Source organism: Chanodichthys erythropterus, chromosome 3 (genome assembly GCF_024489055.1).
Source record: "Chanodichthys erythropterus isolate Z2021 chromosome 3, ASM2448905v1, whole genome shotgun sequence".
Lineage (NCBI taxonomy): Eukaryota > Metazoa > Chordata > Actinopteri > Cypriniformes > Xenocyprididae > Chanodichthys > Chanodichthys erythropterus.
The window spans coordinates 34,827,722-34,844,358 of NC_090223.1; the positions used below are offsets into that span (position 1 = coordinate 34,827,722).

At 35.9% G+C, this 16,637-nt stretch overlaps 1 protein-coding gene across 3 annotated transcripts in view; it reads left to right on the forward strand.

Moving 5' to 3' along the window:
• Positions 1-310: 310 nt before the first annotated feature.
• The window catches only part of mybpc2a (myosin binding protein Ca), a 36,404-nt gene continuing 20,077 nt past the window's right edge, over positions 311-16,637 (forward strand). For 2 of the 3 annotated variants that reach the window (XM_067381933.1, XM_067381938.1), the window contains exons 1-3: positions 311-347; positions 16,138-16,173; positions 16,279-16,293. In XM_067381933.1, the coding sequence (XP_067238034.1) occupies positions 326-347; positions 16,138-16,173; positions 16,279-16,293 (73 nt within the window). In that variant the 5' untranslated portion in view covers positions 311-325. Of the gene's footprint in view, positions 348-16,137; positions 16,174-16,278; positions 16,294-16,637 lie in introns of those variants that run through there. The other variant, XM_067381936.1, reaches the window with a different exon arrangement.

Sequence of the window (16,637 nt, forward strand, 5' to 3'; positions counted from 1 at the left end):
CAAATAGCTTGGTTCACAGCACGCTTTAACAAGATTACCAATTAACAGGTTTGCCACAGAGACACCCTGTTTGTTTTAATGTCAAATTTTTTTCACCCTTGTCGCTGTCTTTCGTCTGCTCCTCGTGTTTAAGTTGTCTCAAGTGACACTCGTTCTGTTGCTCTCCCTCCATGTATTGCTCTGTTCTCTGCTCACCCACCCTCCTCTATCTTACTCAAGGATGAGGAGGACATGCTTGCCAAGGAAGGAGGGAATAAAAGGGATGAAAGATGAGTAAAGTGTGGGAGAAAGAAAAGTCAGGGTGACCGACATATGACGAACCGCCATGCCTGAACCGAAGAAGCCAGGTAAGCCTCTTTTAAGTTCATTTTCAGCATCGATTTTACATTTAACACTACGGTATATTTTAATCACCACTATTTGTCATTTTATATGTCAGGCTAATGTAAATGATGCTCTTATACTCTGACTGGCAGAATGCTTGAGTGTCTGGCCCACACTTAACATTCATAATAACATCCATTTGTTGATCATTTCATTCAGCGAGCTGTGTCAGACAATCAGTAGATAAATCTTGATCATCGATTCACGCTTTTTATAAGCGAACTACCTGCTGAGGCAGAGAAATATTGCTTTATTTGCTTAAAACGTAATTTATGGTCCTGAATGTAAACTTATTGTAAGGAGATGTTTAGACTGCCTCAGCTGTGACAGGCGTTGAAAGATGAGTTTTATAGGTTGGGTTGGCAGCAGTAGGAGTGAGAGGTCAATTTTCAGTTTGGGGTTTGACAGTATACTAGACTAGACTGAGAAAACACTCTATAGCTTGATACCCATCAGCTGAATTATATATCTTGGTGACGATTGCTAAGGCTGGAATACACTACACAATCTTTTTTTTTTTTTTTTTTTAAATCTAAACAGATTTGAAAACCTAGGCATCATACACTTACTGACTTCGTAAATGGTTACAGAGGAAAAACTGTTTTAAACAGTCTTTCAGGTCATTTTGAGTACAACAAACTCACATATAAACATGTGCTTCATTGCTAGGAGACGCATGACAAACAAAAACAATATGTGTTCTAAAATCGTCTCAAATTATCAAATGTGTTTGATGGTATTACAGTCTGAAGATAAACATCCGTAGTCAGTGCCCATCATGATTTTTTGTGAAACTCTGACTGCCAAAAAATTCTACAGACTGACTCTAGACCAGACTGTAAAATTTTGAAAAATTTAGTGAATTTCAGCCTTTTATGACTAATCATTAACCAGTGTACAACACTCTTCTGTACCTATAACGAGATGTAAACTTGAAATATATTTGGTCTGAGGTAAAATCACAGTCCAAGAGGGAGAAATAATCAAATTCAAATCACATTATATGTGAATACTCTGAGGATGTCACATAAGGCTGCATGAATATGATGTTTCGCCTGCAGAAATGTTTTCTTAAAGACCTTCGTTCAAATACTCATTGCTCAATTGACCCTGTAAGTAAAATTCGGATCATTATGAAAATGAATCTATTGATTTAAGTAGTGCGCAATTTAAAATCAATAACTCATGAAGTGTGTGGTCCTTAAAGTATTAGTACTGATAGTTGGAGTGGGTTAGTTCTGAACATACAGTATGAAATTTAGTTGCTGGCACTGATACAGAGCTAAAAGCTTTAGCTATACTGCACCTTTTTATAGAGCTTTTAAGGAGAGTGAATTGCAGGTTTAACCAGCAGACGAAATCATTAGCATCAAATATCAGGAGATGATGTCTAAAGATACCAATGTTCATCCATGTAAGTGATGTTGTGAACTTGTGTATCTGACTTATGACCTTCATGGACTACACAGTCTTTGACAGACACTGAAAAACAGTGTTGTAGTACTTGAGACCATATTGTAATGGTCTTGTCATGTGCATTTTGATTCGGAATTGACTCGTACTCGAAAGTATTAGGAATTGGCCTCATTCCCGAGTCCACTCGAATCCCATTCAAAATGATTATTATTGTATGTTATTATTTCTGTAAAATGATGTTTGGTTGACACGTCCAATGATTGGTGATTTTCTTGTGCGCAACTGCGCATGACTTGAGACTAACGTTAGTGCAAAGGCAGCAGGACTCAGGTGGTAGTGGGAAGTTCGGATCATTTTACTGACTCAGATCTTTGAATCTCGTTCAGCAAAATTAACAAATCTTTTTTTTAAGTTACATTTAAAATGTTACATTTTAAATTCCCCAACACATACTTGCGCAAACGTTTATCATATTTGTAATAAAAATAAACTATTGGCTAATGCAGTCACGAAGGCTGAATTATGAGTAAAAAATGATTTGATTAATTAATTGCTTAGCAGGGTTTGAGGCTATGCAGTCTGTTAGTTCACCTCACCTCCAGATCAGAGTCATTTTTTCTTTTGTCACCTCACATTTATCACGTCTGTTCCCCAGAAAGATTAGATACCTCTCGTTTCTAGAACTCCTAACGTTCTGGTCTCGACATATTCTGAACTCGCTCTTGACTCGGACTCGAATGAGCTGGTCTCGACTACAACACTGCTGAAAAACCTCCAGGTGAAAGAGGAAGCACTAAAGGTTGTCAGTGTTTCGAGCTGCTGCTGAATATCTCTGAAGATCCTCATAGAGAAGGCATTACTCCAGCAACAGCAGGATAATAAGCAAAACTTGCTGTTATAGTCTCAAAATGCATTTAATGTACAGGGAAGTAATTGTGGCGCTAAGCTGCTTAACGGTGGATGCTGTTAAGGAAAACAGATATGGATGCTTGTAATTATTGTAAATGGAACTGGAAATTCCAGATATTTAGAAGATGGAATAATCCACAATCAATCTCAGGAAACGGAACCGTTTGTGCTAAAAATATAAAAAAATAATTAAAAAATATAATATTATTTTAATTTTAATTATTTGTTAAACGTACTAAAAACTAATTTATGCAAATAATTTGACCATGTTTAATGGGGCTGACACAAATGAAAAGTCTGCGTGAGCATTTTACATGGTGATTACAATAGCAGTAAAAAAAAATGTCATTTTATATTTATATAGCATTCAAATGTAGATTTTTTTTTTTTTTTTTGTATTATACATTAAACAGATTCAAAACAATTGTACAATGTGACCAATGTGTTCAGTATTCCGTTAAGGTCATCATTTGGGAGCGCATTCTCCTGAAAACGACCCTTTCAAAAAAGCACAAGGTCAGATCAGTGTCATCATGCCTTCTTGAGACCTGCCTTGTCCTTCTAACTCAGCCTCATGACTTGGTGTTAAACCCAGTCTGAGAGCATGACATCGGGAGTGTCAAATAACTGGTAATCTGTTGCTCCTTCTCCTGTCTATCCTTTCGTTTTCTCATTCACACTTCAGACCACACACGAGGCCCCTCTTTTAGTTCATTGCTTCTTAAAGATCACATTTACCACCCTGCACTCAAGTCCCCGGGTCACATACAACGTTGAGTTGGGACCTGCCAGGACAAAGTCTGTCTGGATCTCCTGAAGCCGTAGTGACTGGCAAGGAGCACGATTCCTTAATAAACAGCTTCCAGAATAGCCCGTGGCCTTGAGCAGCTTTTAGGAGGGTGTGCGATTTTACAAATGGGCATGTTGACAGAGGAAAAGTGTTCAGAGAAGTGTGTCTCTGTGCATATTGCTCCATAATTATGCATACTCTGTAATGATAGTACTGTAATAGTGAGTCAAGGCTGTGCGCTATAAATTGTGCATTTGCATTAATATTGGATTGGGACTGAAATAAAGCCGACTGTATGTGATATGTCACATTAATATAAATTACTTCACAAAGAGTCTAATATAATATCCAAGCTTTATCATAATAGTGAAATGTCTGGCCTATGACAGTGTGAGATGGGTGAAGGATTCCTTAGGATTTCTAAAAATGTCCTAAAATGTTTTGAAATGGCTTTTTGATTATTTGGTTGTGGTTTAAACATCTTCTGTGACAATGTTGCGATTAATTTTCCTTCTTTTTAAGCATGTGTCGCCTTTCCATGCTGTAATAATGACATTTATGTCCTGGCAGGACAACAAGAGTTCGGTTCCCTTTAGCCCTGCTAATGAAACACCCAGAGTATTGAGTATTAGTGAAGTTTAAGCCTCTCACTTGGCATCTGAAATGTCATTATTATGATGCCCCCTTTTCCCAAATCCCCCTATTTTCACCACAACATGCAGAGCACAGAAATCCTGACGCAGACACTGTCTGTGAACTCTGTGATCCGGGATAGACAGACTCTGGCTCTGACCATTTTGTTCGTGTGTGACCCACACATACACACACACAAAACTTTACCATACAGGCCTAAATATTTAGAACAATAATAATAATAACAACCTTGCATTCTAATAAATTTTAAATACATGTGAAATTTCACAGTTCTTGTTTCTAATTTTGATACACACAGCAAAAACTAGCTTAACTGATATAAAGTTCAAACATGAGTCAAGTGAACAGTCAGTCAGTAAGAACAAATGAATAAATTACAAAAAATAGCACAAATAAATACAATAGATCAGAAATACAAATGAAGTAGTGCTTTAAGTTTTTTAGGTATATGTCATCTAACCATATTCAGGTGTAGAAATCAGATGTAAAATAACAGTTTAGCCTTTATTCCTAAGGTCTCTTTTGAATGGTATTTGGGGTGGTACACCCTTATGCTAAGGGATTATTTTACATATGAATTGATTTTTCCAATGGAGGGCATCCTTGGACATTCCCAAAGGGAGGTTTTGTATATCTTAGGTAATCCCCTCACAGACACACACACACACACACACACACATGCAGTGACAGTGTCTTAACATTCAATGTCTCATTTCCAGCTGGGATAGTGTAGCATTACCTCATACCAGTTAACATCACAACGCGCTCCTCGGCATGCATCTCCTTCATGATGGATTACACACAGATGTGTGAGCGCTCGCTTTTGGTGTGTTTCTGAATATGTCCTCCAACTTAACTGTAATGGGATATGTACTGCATGACCTGATATCGCTCTATGACTGTATTTATCAACCGCTGTTGCATATTGCGCACCTCAGCAGTGCTCAGTCCTCCTCCTGGAGAATCTGGAGTCATGAAATATTCAAGTAAACCCAATGACCTTGATTAGCTGGTTCGCGAATATTTGATTAGATTTGAACTAAACTCTGCATGGAGGTAAATCTCGTGGAGCGCACTGGAAAAACCACTGTGCTAATTTGTATCTATTTAACTCTTCTAAATCAGTGTTTCTCAACCAGGGGTCCATGGACCCCTAGTGTTCCTTGACATAATGCCAGGGGGTCCTTATAAAATATTTGAATATAAATTTTTGTATATTTTGACATTGACATGTTAGCATAAAAGAGGAAGATAATATATGTATAATGTGCCTGACAATATGACTAAATATAGGACAAGTCATCAAACGTAGCAGTAGTAAATTATACTTGATTGCATTTGGTCGTCACAAAGACATTAATGATACCAATGCGCCATTTTTATTGGGGTCTGGGGTCCTTGAGGATGGTTCCAAATATGATGGTGGTACATGACTCAAAAAAGGTTGAGATTCACTGTTCTAAATCATCAAACTTTTCTCCTGCATTCTCAGCAGCCGCAGTATAAATCATTTCCATTCATGTAAACAAGGTCAGTTTAAAAAAAAAGGTGTATCTTTAATAATTATGCGTGAGTATTGTAAGTAATAAGGTGTTTGCATAACTTAACAAAAAGGATGGTGGCCTGGGACCAGTGTGAAAGAGACTAGACATTTAAAAAACAAACTATTAAAAATGACAAAAACACACAACAAAATGGCTAAAACTTTAACTTGGATTAAAATGAAAATGGAAAATTTTAAATTAAAAACTGACTCAAAATGTTAATAAATACTAGGGCTGCCCTTGACTAAAGATGTTTCTGATCTAGTTGTTCATTGTAAGCCATAGTCGACTAATCGCACTTTTACCAACACTCAAAAAAATGAACTTTCACTGTTGTTAGCTTCACTCAAACCACCCTTGTTCACATTACTTAAAAACTCATGTAACTAAAGTACAGTCCAAAAGTTTGGAACCACTAAGATTTTTAATGTTTTTTAAAGAAGATTCGTCTGCTCACCAAGGCTACATTTATTTAATTAAAAATACAGTAAAAACAGTAATATTGTGAAATATTATTACCATTTAAAATAACTGTTTTCTATTTGAATATATTTGACAAAGTAATTTATTCCTGTGATGGCAAAGCTGAATTTTCAGCATCATTACTCCAGTCTTCAGTGTCACATGATCCTTCAGAAATCATTCTAATATGCTGATCTGCTGCTCAAGAAACATTTAATGTGTACAATTGTACAAAATATTTGTGTACAATATTTTTTTCAGGATTATTTGATGAATAGAAAGTTCAAAAGAACAGTGTTTATCTGAAATCTAATCTTTTGTAACATTATAAATGTCTTTACTGCCACTTTTGATTGATTTAATGCATCCTTGCTGAATAAAAGTATTCATTTCTTTCAGTTCTTTTCAAAAAAATAAAAATAAAAATTCTTACTGACCCCAAAGTTTTGAAAGGTAGTGTATAATGCTACAGAAGCTTTGTATTTCAGATAAATGCTGTTCGTTTGAACTTTCTATTCATCAAGGAATCCTGAAAAAAAAAAATACACAACTGTTTTCAACACTGAAAATAATCATAAATGTTTTTTGAGCAGCAGATCAGCATATTAGAATGATTTCTGAAGGATCATGTGACACTGAAGACTGGAATAACAATGCTGAAAATTCAGCTTTGCATCACAATGTATAAATTACTTTATAATAAATTACTTTGTCAAATATATTTAAATAGTACAGTTATTTTAAATTGTAATAATATTTCACAATATTACTGTATTTTTACTGTATTTTTAATTAAATACATGTAGCCTTGGTGAGCAGACAAAACTTCTTATAAAAACATTAAAAATCTTAGTGGTTCCAAACTTTTGGACTGTACTGTACATGAACGTAATTTAACTGCGTTGTTTCTACTAAAATTGAGTATTCTCAGCTTTACTTTACTTTCAGCACACATTATTGTTGACATAACTAACTGTGCAGTGGATCCGTAGTTCCGAGCATGCTTTGCAAGGGACTGCATTAGGAGAGTAAATTTAGGGATTAAAGTGTTATTTTATGTGTTTTTCAGTAAAGGGAAAGATGTTGTTAGTTTATGTTAGTGTTTAATGTTCAGTTATGTTGGACATTTAGAGTAGTTTCTGTAATGTTTTTGAATTCTGTGGTTACCATCATGCAGAAGAGTGTCGCCTGTGTTTAGGCTATGCGCACTCATATACGCATGCTTATAGGATGAAATTCCTGCTCTCAATTCAATTGAGTTTGTTCAAATAGTTATTTTTTGAGTGCATTTTGATTTTGATTATTCAAAAAAAAAAAAAATGTGTTCACCTTACGTAATCAGCATAACATTGTTAAGTAAACTGCACATATAAATATTATGTAACAGTGACATTCAAATGATTTGTATTTACTCAAAGAAATTTTGTCAGCTTTACTTAAATTTCTTTTGTTCATTCTAAATAGTTTTTTGTACAAATTACTCAATATTGTTGCGTGGGACCACTTGACACTTATTTTTAAGTAAATCCAACAATTCATTTTTTTGAGTGAATAAATCATAATAAAGAGCCTTTAATGCCTACATAGCCTAATCAGCGTATTTGTGAGTGTGCACAAATAAAAGTAGACTCTTCACAGATTCAAAAGATGTATTACTCTTATCTGTATGACCAAAAAAGGTGAACTATTTTAAGTGCAAGTGATCGCACCGGCGCTTCCATGTTAGCTGTCAGTAAGCACGCTACTATTCAGCTTTCACACTCTGCACAAACACTTGAATAGCCCACATTTTTCTAGGTTAATGTTAAAGCGAGTGGCCATGTAAAGTTGCTACCACTTATGTTTCAGGTGATAAGCTATATTTGAGGTCGATGAATGATAGGCGAGCGTTTGGATGTGCTGTAATTATAGACCAGCTGTTAACGATCTATCCGGCAAAGACTGCGTGACTTTGCCACATCCTGTGGATTTTTTTTCCTGCGACTAAGCAACTCATAATTTTGGCCGACTAAGCCTCTGCTTGTCGACTAATGCTTAGTTGACTATTAGGAGGCAGCCCTAATAAATACTGGTTATTTCAGTGATACTAAAATAACTCTGTTGAGTATGTATAATTTGAATTGAATTTTTATATTTATTATTTATTTTAAATTATTTTAAATAGTATTTTACATTTTTCATGCATATACTATTTTTTATTTTTTCATCAAAGTTTTTTACAAAGAAAATTTGTAATATAAACTTAATACACATTGTTACAATTTTAAAAGTTTTGTATGTAAATAATCTCATTTGAGGGGAGAAAAAAAGATGCAATTTATATGTGTGAAACTCTCCCTCCCCAAAATGAATTAAAATGTCTAATCTGCTCTTTTTCCTAAAATGAGAATTCATGGTGATCACTGGCTGTCAAGATTAGTTACAATTTTGCTTATTGGTTTATTAAAAATACAATGTGCTATCCTGAGAGCGGAAGAGAGAAAGAGATCACTGTCAGAAAGTAAAGAGGCCATAATTAATCTCAACACTATCACACCATAAACCACCTTTTGACATTCATTTTATATGATAGCCTGTCTTTACTTCATAAACTGTGGGAGAGAATAATTTTAATTGAATGTTTTAGTTTAAATCATGTTTTGAACTTCAGCTTATGTAAATTATTTTTGTTGAATAAGCTGAAGTGATAATCAGATTAAAATGAATTATAATTCATGTAAAACTATAACTATTCATATAAAACTATATAGGTTGTAATTACATTCACAGCAAGAGCCATAGCAACCAGTTTATTTTTATTCTCAGATCAGATGATCATAATCAAACTGTTTCTGCATAGTCACCATCTCTCTAATCTTAATTTTTTATCCCTCACCATGTGTAGGAAAGAGATATTTACGATCTAGATCCATAACTCAAATCATCAGTACTGTCACGCAGAGACTGATAGATATTGTAACGTTTCTCTTAAGTGTTTCGTCTTGCTGCCAAAAGAATCACTCTCTCCATCCTCATAAAACGGGAAACTTCATCATGTGCGGCCGACCCTCCCTGCACTTGTATCCACTCCAAATGCTTCTAATGCCAAAGATACTCCATCACACACCGCTTGTAAAAATAGCTGCTTTCAATCTGGATGTGAGGAGCTGAATGAAGCCTGAGGGGAAAAAACATCTCTTTTTTTTTTTTTTTTTGTGATATCCTTAGAAACACTACATATATCACTTGGCTGTTCCCATCAGTGTCTGTTTATTTTGAAAACTCAAATATTTTAAATGGAATTCATTAGACATCAGAGTTGAAGTCAAGGCCACCAGACAGTTGCAACAAACTCCTTACATTAGGAGAACCCTTAAAATATAGGTTTAAAGGTTAAAGGGATAGTTCACCCAAAAATGAAAATTATCCCATGATTTACTCACCCTCAAGCCATCCTAGCTGTATATGACTATATTCTTTCAGACAGACACAATCGTAGATATATTCAAAAATAATGCATCCATCAATAAAGGACTTTTTGTAAGAAAAATATCCATATATAAAACTTTATATATTCAAATAACTAGCTTCCGGTGGACGACCGTACGCAGAATGCGCAAGTCGATTTGCAGTGGAAGAGTATCTTTGACCTGACGTACAACGTAATGATGAATGCGGAGACGCAGAGGATAGAGCAAAGCGAATCACCGGTCACGGATTATAAGATTAAATGCGGCCCCACATTCACAACCATTATAAACCTTGGAGGACTAAGGATATTTTTAAATATATCTCTGATTGTGTTCATCTGAAAGAATAAAGTCATATACACCTAGGACGGCTTGAGGGTGAATAAATAATGGGATAATTTTCATTTTTGGGTGAACTATCCATTTAAGGCATTTGTTGCAACAGGACCACAAGACACAGAAAAGAGTACGACTGGGTATCCATACAGATTTCCAGACTCAATTTGTTTCCGATTTACAATCAATTGATTCAATCCTGATTCACTTTGATCAATTAATTTGAGCAAATTTCAGTTATAATGTCCACTTTGCTTACACGTGAAAGAAATGGATCTCATAATGTCAGAAATTATACAGGGATCCTTCTTACAGTACATTACAAAATATTAATTTCAAAAATTAACAACAGGGCCCAAATTTAAATCACAAACTGCTGTGGATGCCAAATGAAGTATACTTTCAGTTTCATTTACTGCGTGAAACTGTTATTATAGAATGAAACACTTCAGTTATAAAAAGCACATAGAAAGTTTGTGAATGATTCATTAAAATAATCGTCTCATTTGTTTGTCACTGGAACTACATGTTTGCACTTTATGTTTTTGATTCACTAAAAGGAACCGGCAGACTCATTTCTTTGAAAATACGACTTTTGTTCTTGTCCGAGACCATTACCGAGACTCGTTAATGTTATTCAGTACTATAAATTTTGTCTTAATTCTTAATTTGCTGACAGTTTGAAAGGTTAATTTCAGCATATATATGATAAATAACAGTATGCCACACTTTCAAAGAGCAGAGATCACAGTTTTTTTTTTCTTTTCAAAACACATTTGAGCCTGACTCTAAACACTCGGACATCCTTTCAGGTTCTGTTTGTATAACACTGCATGTGACAAGTCGGAGAGCATTGGAAGCACATATGTGGTGAAATGCGAAGGGCATTTGTCGACATTAACGCATAGTGGTGTGGGTAGACATGTTAACTCAAGGCCACATACAGTGAGGCCCGTGCTTTCCGTTATCACATCCCAAGATGTGTCTGAGAGACCTGACAATGTTGTGAAAGTTTTTCTTCCCCCACTGGCCTGTCAGAATGGTTGAAATTAACTGACATGTTCTCTCGTTTGTTTTTAGACAACTTATCAAGCCATGAATTGAATTGTCCTCTCTCTGTATTTTGATTGGCTTATGGCTCAAAAAAAGACTTTTTCCTTTGCTGAAGAAAGAGATGTAGAGAAGTGGTGGGGTAAATGTCATAAGAGATTAACTTTGTGAAGATTCCACAGCAGTTACTCGGCCAAACAGAGTGAGGGAGCGAAGAGAGAGGAACAGAGAGTAGAGAGTGATTTGTCAGCAAAGTGAAGGAGAGAATACTAGCGCTGTAGGCTAATGTAACTAAAGTGAGCAAATTCTGAGTGCAGCCATGTATATGATATAGTTTCAAATGCTGATGCTGGTATTTCAGCCTGCTCTCAATTTCAGGGCTTCGTGTGCTTGTTTTTCTAGGTTTCAGAATAGCTGTATGACCCAGTAGCCGAGGGGGTGTCATATCTCAAACGACTATGGATTAGGATCTTCAGACAGAAACGATTACAGACATAAAAACTGAAATATTCTCCAGCCTATATATGGAGTAGATATGTAATCATAGATGTTGTATTTATGGAAATTGGATTCACATTATCGACACAGATAGAGGCATAAGAGACGAGAGGGCATTAGGCCGCTCGTTTACACTTTTCTCATATGATGTTTATGTAACACACTTTTAGATATCCAAGTCTTCTCCGTGTAATTTAACATGACCACATTAAATTGGGTTCTTCTTGCTGACCTTATGATCTCGGTCTGGCTGTCTTTCTCTTTTATATGGAAGCCCATTTCTGCTTCCCTCCTGGTAAAAAATAGAAAAAAGTTTAAAATAATCAGTCAAATTGTGAGATATAAAGGTACAAATACAATAAATTCATTCAGATTGTGATATTTTAGTCTAATTATTTTATTTTTAAAATTTATATATATATATATATATATATATATATATGCTTCCAAACAGACTTCTGTACTATCATTATTGATGTCCCTTTCAAAAAAAAAAAAAATTAAAAAAGAGGGAAACAGGGTAAAAACTGTAGTATTTATTAATATTTTGAGTTCAATTTTATTTTTATATTTTCAGTTTTAATTTTAATTTTAGTTTGTTTTAGTTTAGTTTGATTTTTATTTCAGATTTATATTTAGCTTTAATTTAAATTTTATTAATTTAATTTTAGCTTCAATTTAACCTCATTTATTTCATTTCGAATTTTTGTTTAAGTTTAAGTTTTTCATAATATTTTATTTTATTTCAGTTTTATTTCAGTTACCAAAAACACGTTTATATGTTTTGGTTTAACAATGATAACACTACTGCAGTGAAGGTGGTTAAGTTACATCTCTGTGCATTAGAGTTTCAGCATTAGCATTAGGGCTACACTGGCCTCCATTTGACTTCTTACGACACCTACCCTTTTAGAATGTGTGTGTGTTTGTGTGTTGAGTGCGACCGAGTGAGTGAGTGTCTGTTAGTTTTTTGCGCTGTGGCTGTATGTAGCAGTGACAGGGACCAAGACTGGCAAGACAGAGAGATTGCTGACGACTGGAAACCAGAGAAGACCCAGCAGTTGAGTTGAGTAGGAGATTAAGAGCCCTTAGAGAATTTAGGTCGAAATAAAAATCATTAGGAAAAGTCATCTGCCTCAATATACTGCTACATAATATGTTATTTTATTATTATTTATATACTATTGTAGTAGGGTGACCATATGTGACATTATACTTAATCGACCAATCGTGGCTTGCGAGAAGGCTGGATCTACAGAGAACGGTCAAAGCATTGCAAATACGACAACATTTTAATGCATTGCATGAAGACTGTCAATAAGAACAGTGGCTTGCACAGACCTCCGTTTAGAAATCGCGTTCAGGGGGCACATCGATGTGAACACTTTCACAATTAAAGAGGCAAGGGCTCAAGCCATTTTAGGCAATTTGCAAATCCTGGACAGGATGTGTCCTGGGAAAATGGCACATGTGGTCACCCTAATTATAGTATCTATCAATATTTTGCATTAGCTTTTATTTTTATATTTTCAGTTTTCATTTTAAGTGTAGTAGTTTAGGTTGTGCTTTTGTCATGTTGTATCAGTTTTTTTTTTTAATTCTTTTTAGCTTTATTTTATTTTATTTCAGTTTTAGTATTTTTTTTTTTTTTCAGAAACATTTTCATTTTAAATTTCAGTTTTCATTTTAAGTGTTTTATATAATATTTATATTTTATTTAATTTCAGCTTTATTTCATTTAGTGAAAACTATTTTAAAAGTTTGTTCTGTTTAAAGCTGCAGTCCGTTACTTTTTTTGGTTAAAATTGATCCAGAATCAATTTTTGAGCAAGTACATAAGCAGCCAGTTTTCAAAACTATCTCCTTACCTTAGTCTGATTCACAATGATAAGCTTGTCATAATGTTTTATAATAAAACCGGTACTGGTGGGTTTCCATAGGAAATTCGAACATGCAGCCGATCATCTTTGCATCTTTACATTACGTCTGTAAACAGGAAGAAGTACCAGTTAGGAGGCTATATGGTATGTAAGGAGGCTGCAGGTGGCGAATCATTTATAGCATTTTCTCACAGCAGCTGAAATAATTAAACTTATTATTTTGATGGCGGATTGTAATCCAGAAAGGTCCAAATGACAATCATCAGTAACAACTGGAGATTCACCCGTAGTCAAAAGCAAAAGACTTCGGACTGCGGAGTGGCTACAGAAATTGAAATCTACAGATACACACTAAATACACATAGTCACACAATGCTGCTGTTGTTGACATTAACAATTTGAGAACAAGTATAACAATAATAATAATTTGCACAGCTTGACGTGATCCAAGCTAAGCGATCGTTAGATTTAATCATCATTGGCAGTGTGATTTATTGTAGACCTGATACCTTTTTCCTCAGTTGGTCAGAACAAAAGTGGCAGACATGTTACTTACTTGTTCAGACAATATTTTCCATTGAAAATTCTTATATTGGTCATACTTTCAAGACATAGAATCTGTGATTCTGAAGTTCAGTATCCACACCGGTGTGGTGACTGACACCAAACATCAGATTCATCCGCACTGAGGAGCCGTGACGAGGCACAACACACGTAAAGATGATAATTCCGCAAACAACTGCAATTGTGGGTTTCAAACAGAGATGGCGACAAAACATACGGACTGAAGCTTTAAGAATAATACAAAATTAAAAAGCTTCAGTCAAATTTTGGGACACATTTTACGATGTTATTTTAGCAAAAAGTAAATGTGTGAATGAACGTCCAGCACGCTTTGAATGCTCGACTCGCCACCAGGCTTCTTCTTTTGTTTAACCAGCAAGGCTGTCTTAATCAATTGAATTTTACCAATGAAGTAAAAGATTATTAATAGATGTTTACTTGAGGTCAACAGATGAGAGCAAGAGAATTATTATTGGTTTTCATAGCGACAGCAAACCACATGCACGGCATTGCAGTAGTCTTAGCAACGGATTTTGATTATGATTTTACTTTTTTAATTTTAATTAATGTGTAATGTTGCTGTTTGAGCATGAACAACATCTGCAAAGTTACAACACTCAAAGTTCAACGCAAAGGGAGAAATTTTCCTTTAGAGAAATCGCTTTTTAAGGACTACAACAAACGGCTGGTCGGGAGTACAACAAGCTTCTTCCCGGGTTTGTGACATCACAAACCCCAAAATTTACATAAACCCTCTCTCTGAGAACACGCAACAAAGACGGTGAGGCCATGTTGGGCTGCTTTAGAGAAGAGGAAGAGTTGTTGCAGTAGAGTGTTGTTGACATGCCGTCATTTTACGCCGGACGGCTTCACAAACGAGGGTCGATTCAACGCAAGTTTAACATGACGGGACATGCTAGCCGATGAGTTGAATCAACTCCACAGAAACGTCCAGCTGCATTCGTTGTAACTTCCTGAGTCTCTCCATCAGTGTCCGACTCCGGTTTGAACAATGTAAGGCTGAACACCATTATTGACAATCCTCATTTTGGCTGCGTGAGATTCTCCGGCTTTGTTGTTGTTGAGCAACCAAAGCTGTTAAAGCTCCGCCCTCTTCTGGAAAGTGGGCGGGAGCAGCAGCTCATTTGCATTTAAAGGAACACACACAAAAACAGTGTGTTTTTGCTCACACCCAAATAGGGGCAAATTTGATCTGCTATAATAAATGATCTGTGGGATATTTTGAGCTGAAACTTCACACACATTCTGGGGACACCAGAGACTTATATTACATCTTGTGAAAAGCGGCATAATAGGTCCCTTTTAAGAGGAAAGTGCCATTTTATTAAAAAGCTGACCAGGTCCTCCACCTCAGCAAAGATTTTGAACTACATTTTAGCAAAGCAAATTAACGCTGTCAGACCAATTCATCATGGGTAAGGTGAGAGCTGCTCAGAGCATTTGAGCATTTCCCAGTGGAGTTGTTACAGGTCCTTGTTTGTGTATAGATGTGACCTTCAGATGTCTGGTGATCCTGGTGCGCTGTTCTTTTTTGGGAGGACATCTCAGCCAGCTTCTTAGATCTTGAGGCAGGGAAAGCATTTATAACTTGCCAGATCACCGTACCCCACTCCTCCTCTGGGACGAGGAGATATACCAGAAGTGCCTGAGCCCCATTAACATATTGCACTCTGAAAGACAAACCTAATCAAAAATAGACGTGTTGGTTCCTCAGTATGCAAGCAGATCACGCAATCTGACCCTCAGTGCCATGGCCAAGTGCGGTGTCTCATATCCTTAACACTAAAGAGTGAAAGGGCCTACCATTCCCTCCAGATTCAATCCAAGGCCAAGACTGTAACTTGGAAGGTGACTGTGGTACAATATAGCAAATCTGTTTACACCTAGTGTTGACCAGAGGAACGGACAGAGGAGAGGCTCAGATGCCTGTACTCCAAAATACCTTCTGCCTTCACTCAATATACTTTAAAGAAGTGGGCGGGGTTTTGATACGTGCAGACTTGAAAATAGGTTTATTTAAAAATGTTTTGTTATGAGGATGAACAGTATGTGCATATATAATCAGTGTTTGGGTGTATTTATTCTTCTGATTTCAGTCTAAGTAGAATTTTTCCCTGCTTAACTTGTACTTTAACGTGACCCCAATTGAATACGGTGATTATAAATTTCATTTCTTTCAGGTGCCAAGGGAGGGAAGGTGGAAGCTCCCCCTGCTGGTTTGTTCATGCATTTCTTTACCCTATTAAATATTTGGAATCTGTTTGATGTAATGAATCATTTTACAGCAGTCAGGCTCACTCTCGGTATCTTTTATTTTACAGATAAGTCTGCAGAAGGTGGGTCACTTGCTGTGAATCTTGTCCTGAACGCCATGTCTTCATTCAGTCTGTCAAGGGTACAAGGGGTTGCTTTGCTTCCACAGATGAGCTTTAAGAGTGTGTGTGTGTGTGTGTGTGTGTGTGTGTGTGTGTGTGTGCTTTTGTTTATATTACATTGTGGGGATGTAATATAATGTAATATAATATATATCCCTACGATGTAATATAAAACTAAGTTCACCTACATCGTGGGGACCAGCCACCAGTCCCCACAATGGAAATTAATTAATAAAAATACTAAATGATGTTTTTGTGAGAAAATAAAGGTGTGCACAGTTTCCTGTGATGGTTAGGTTTAGGGT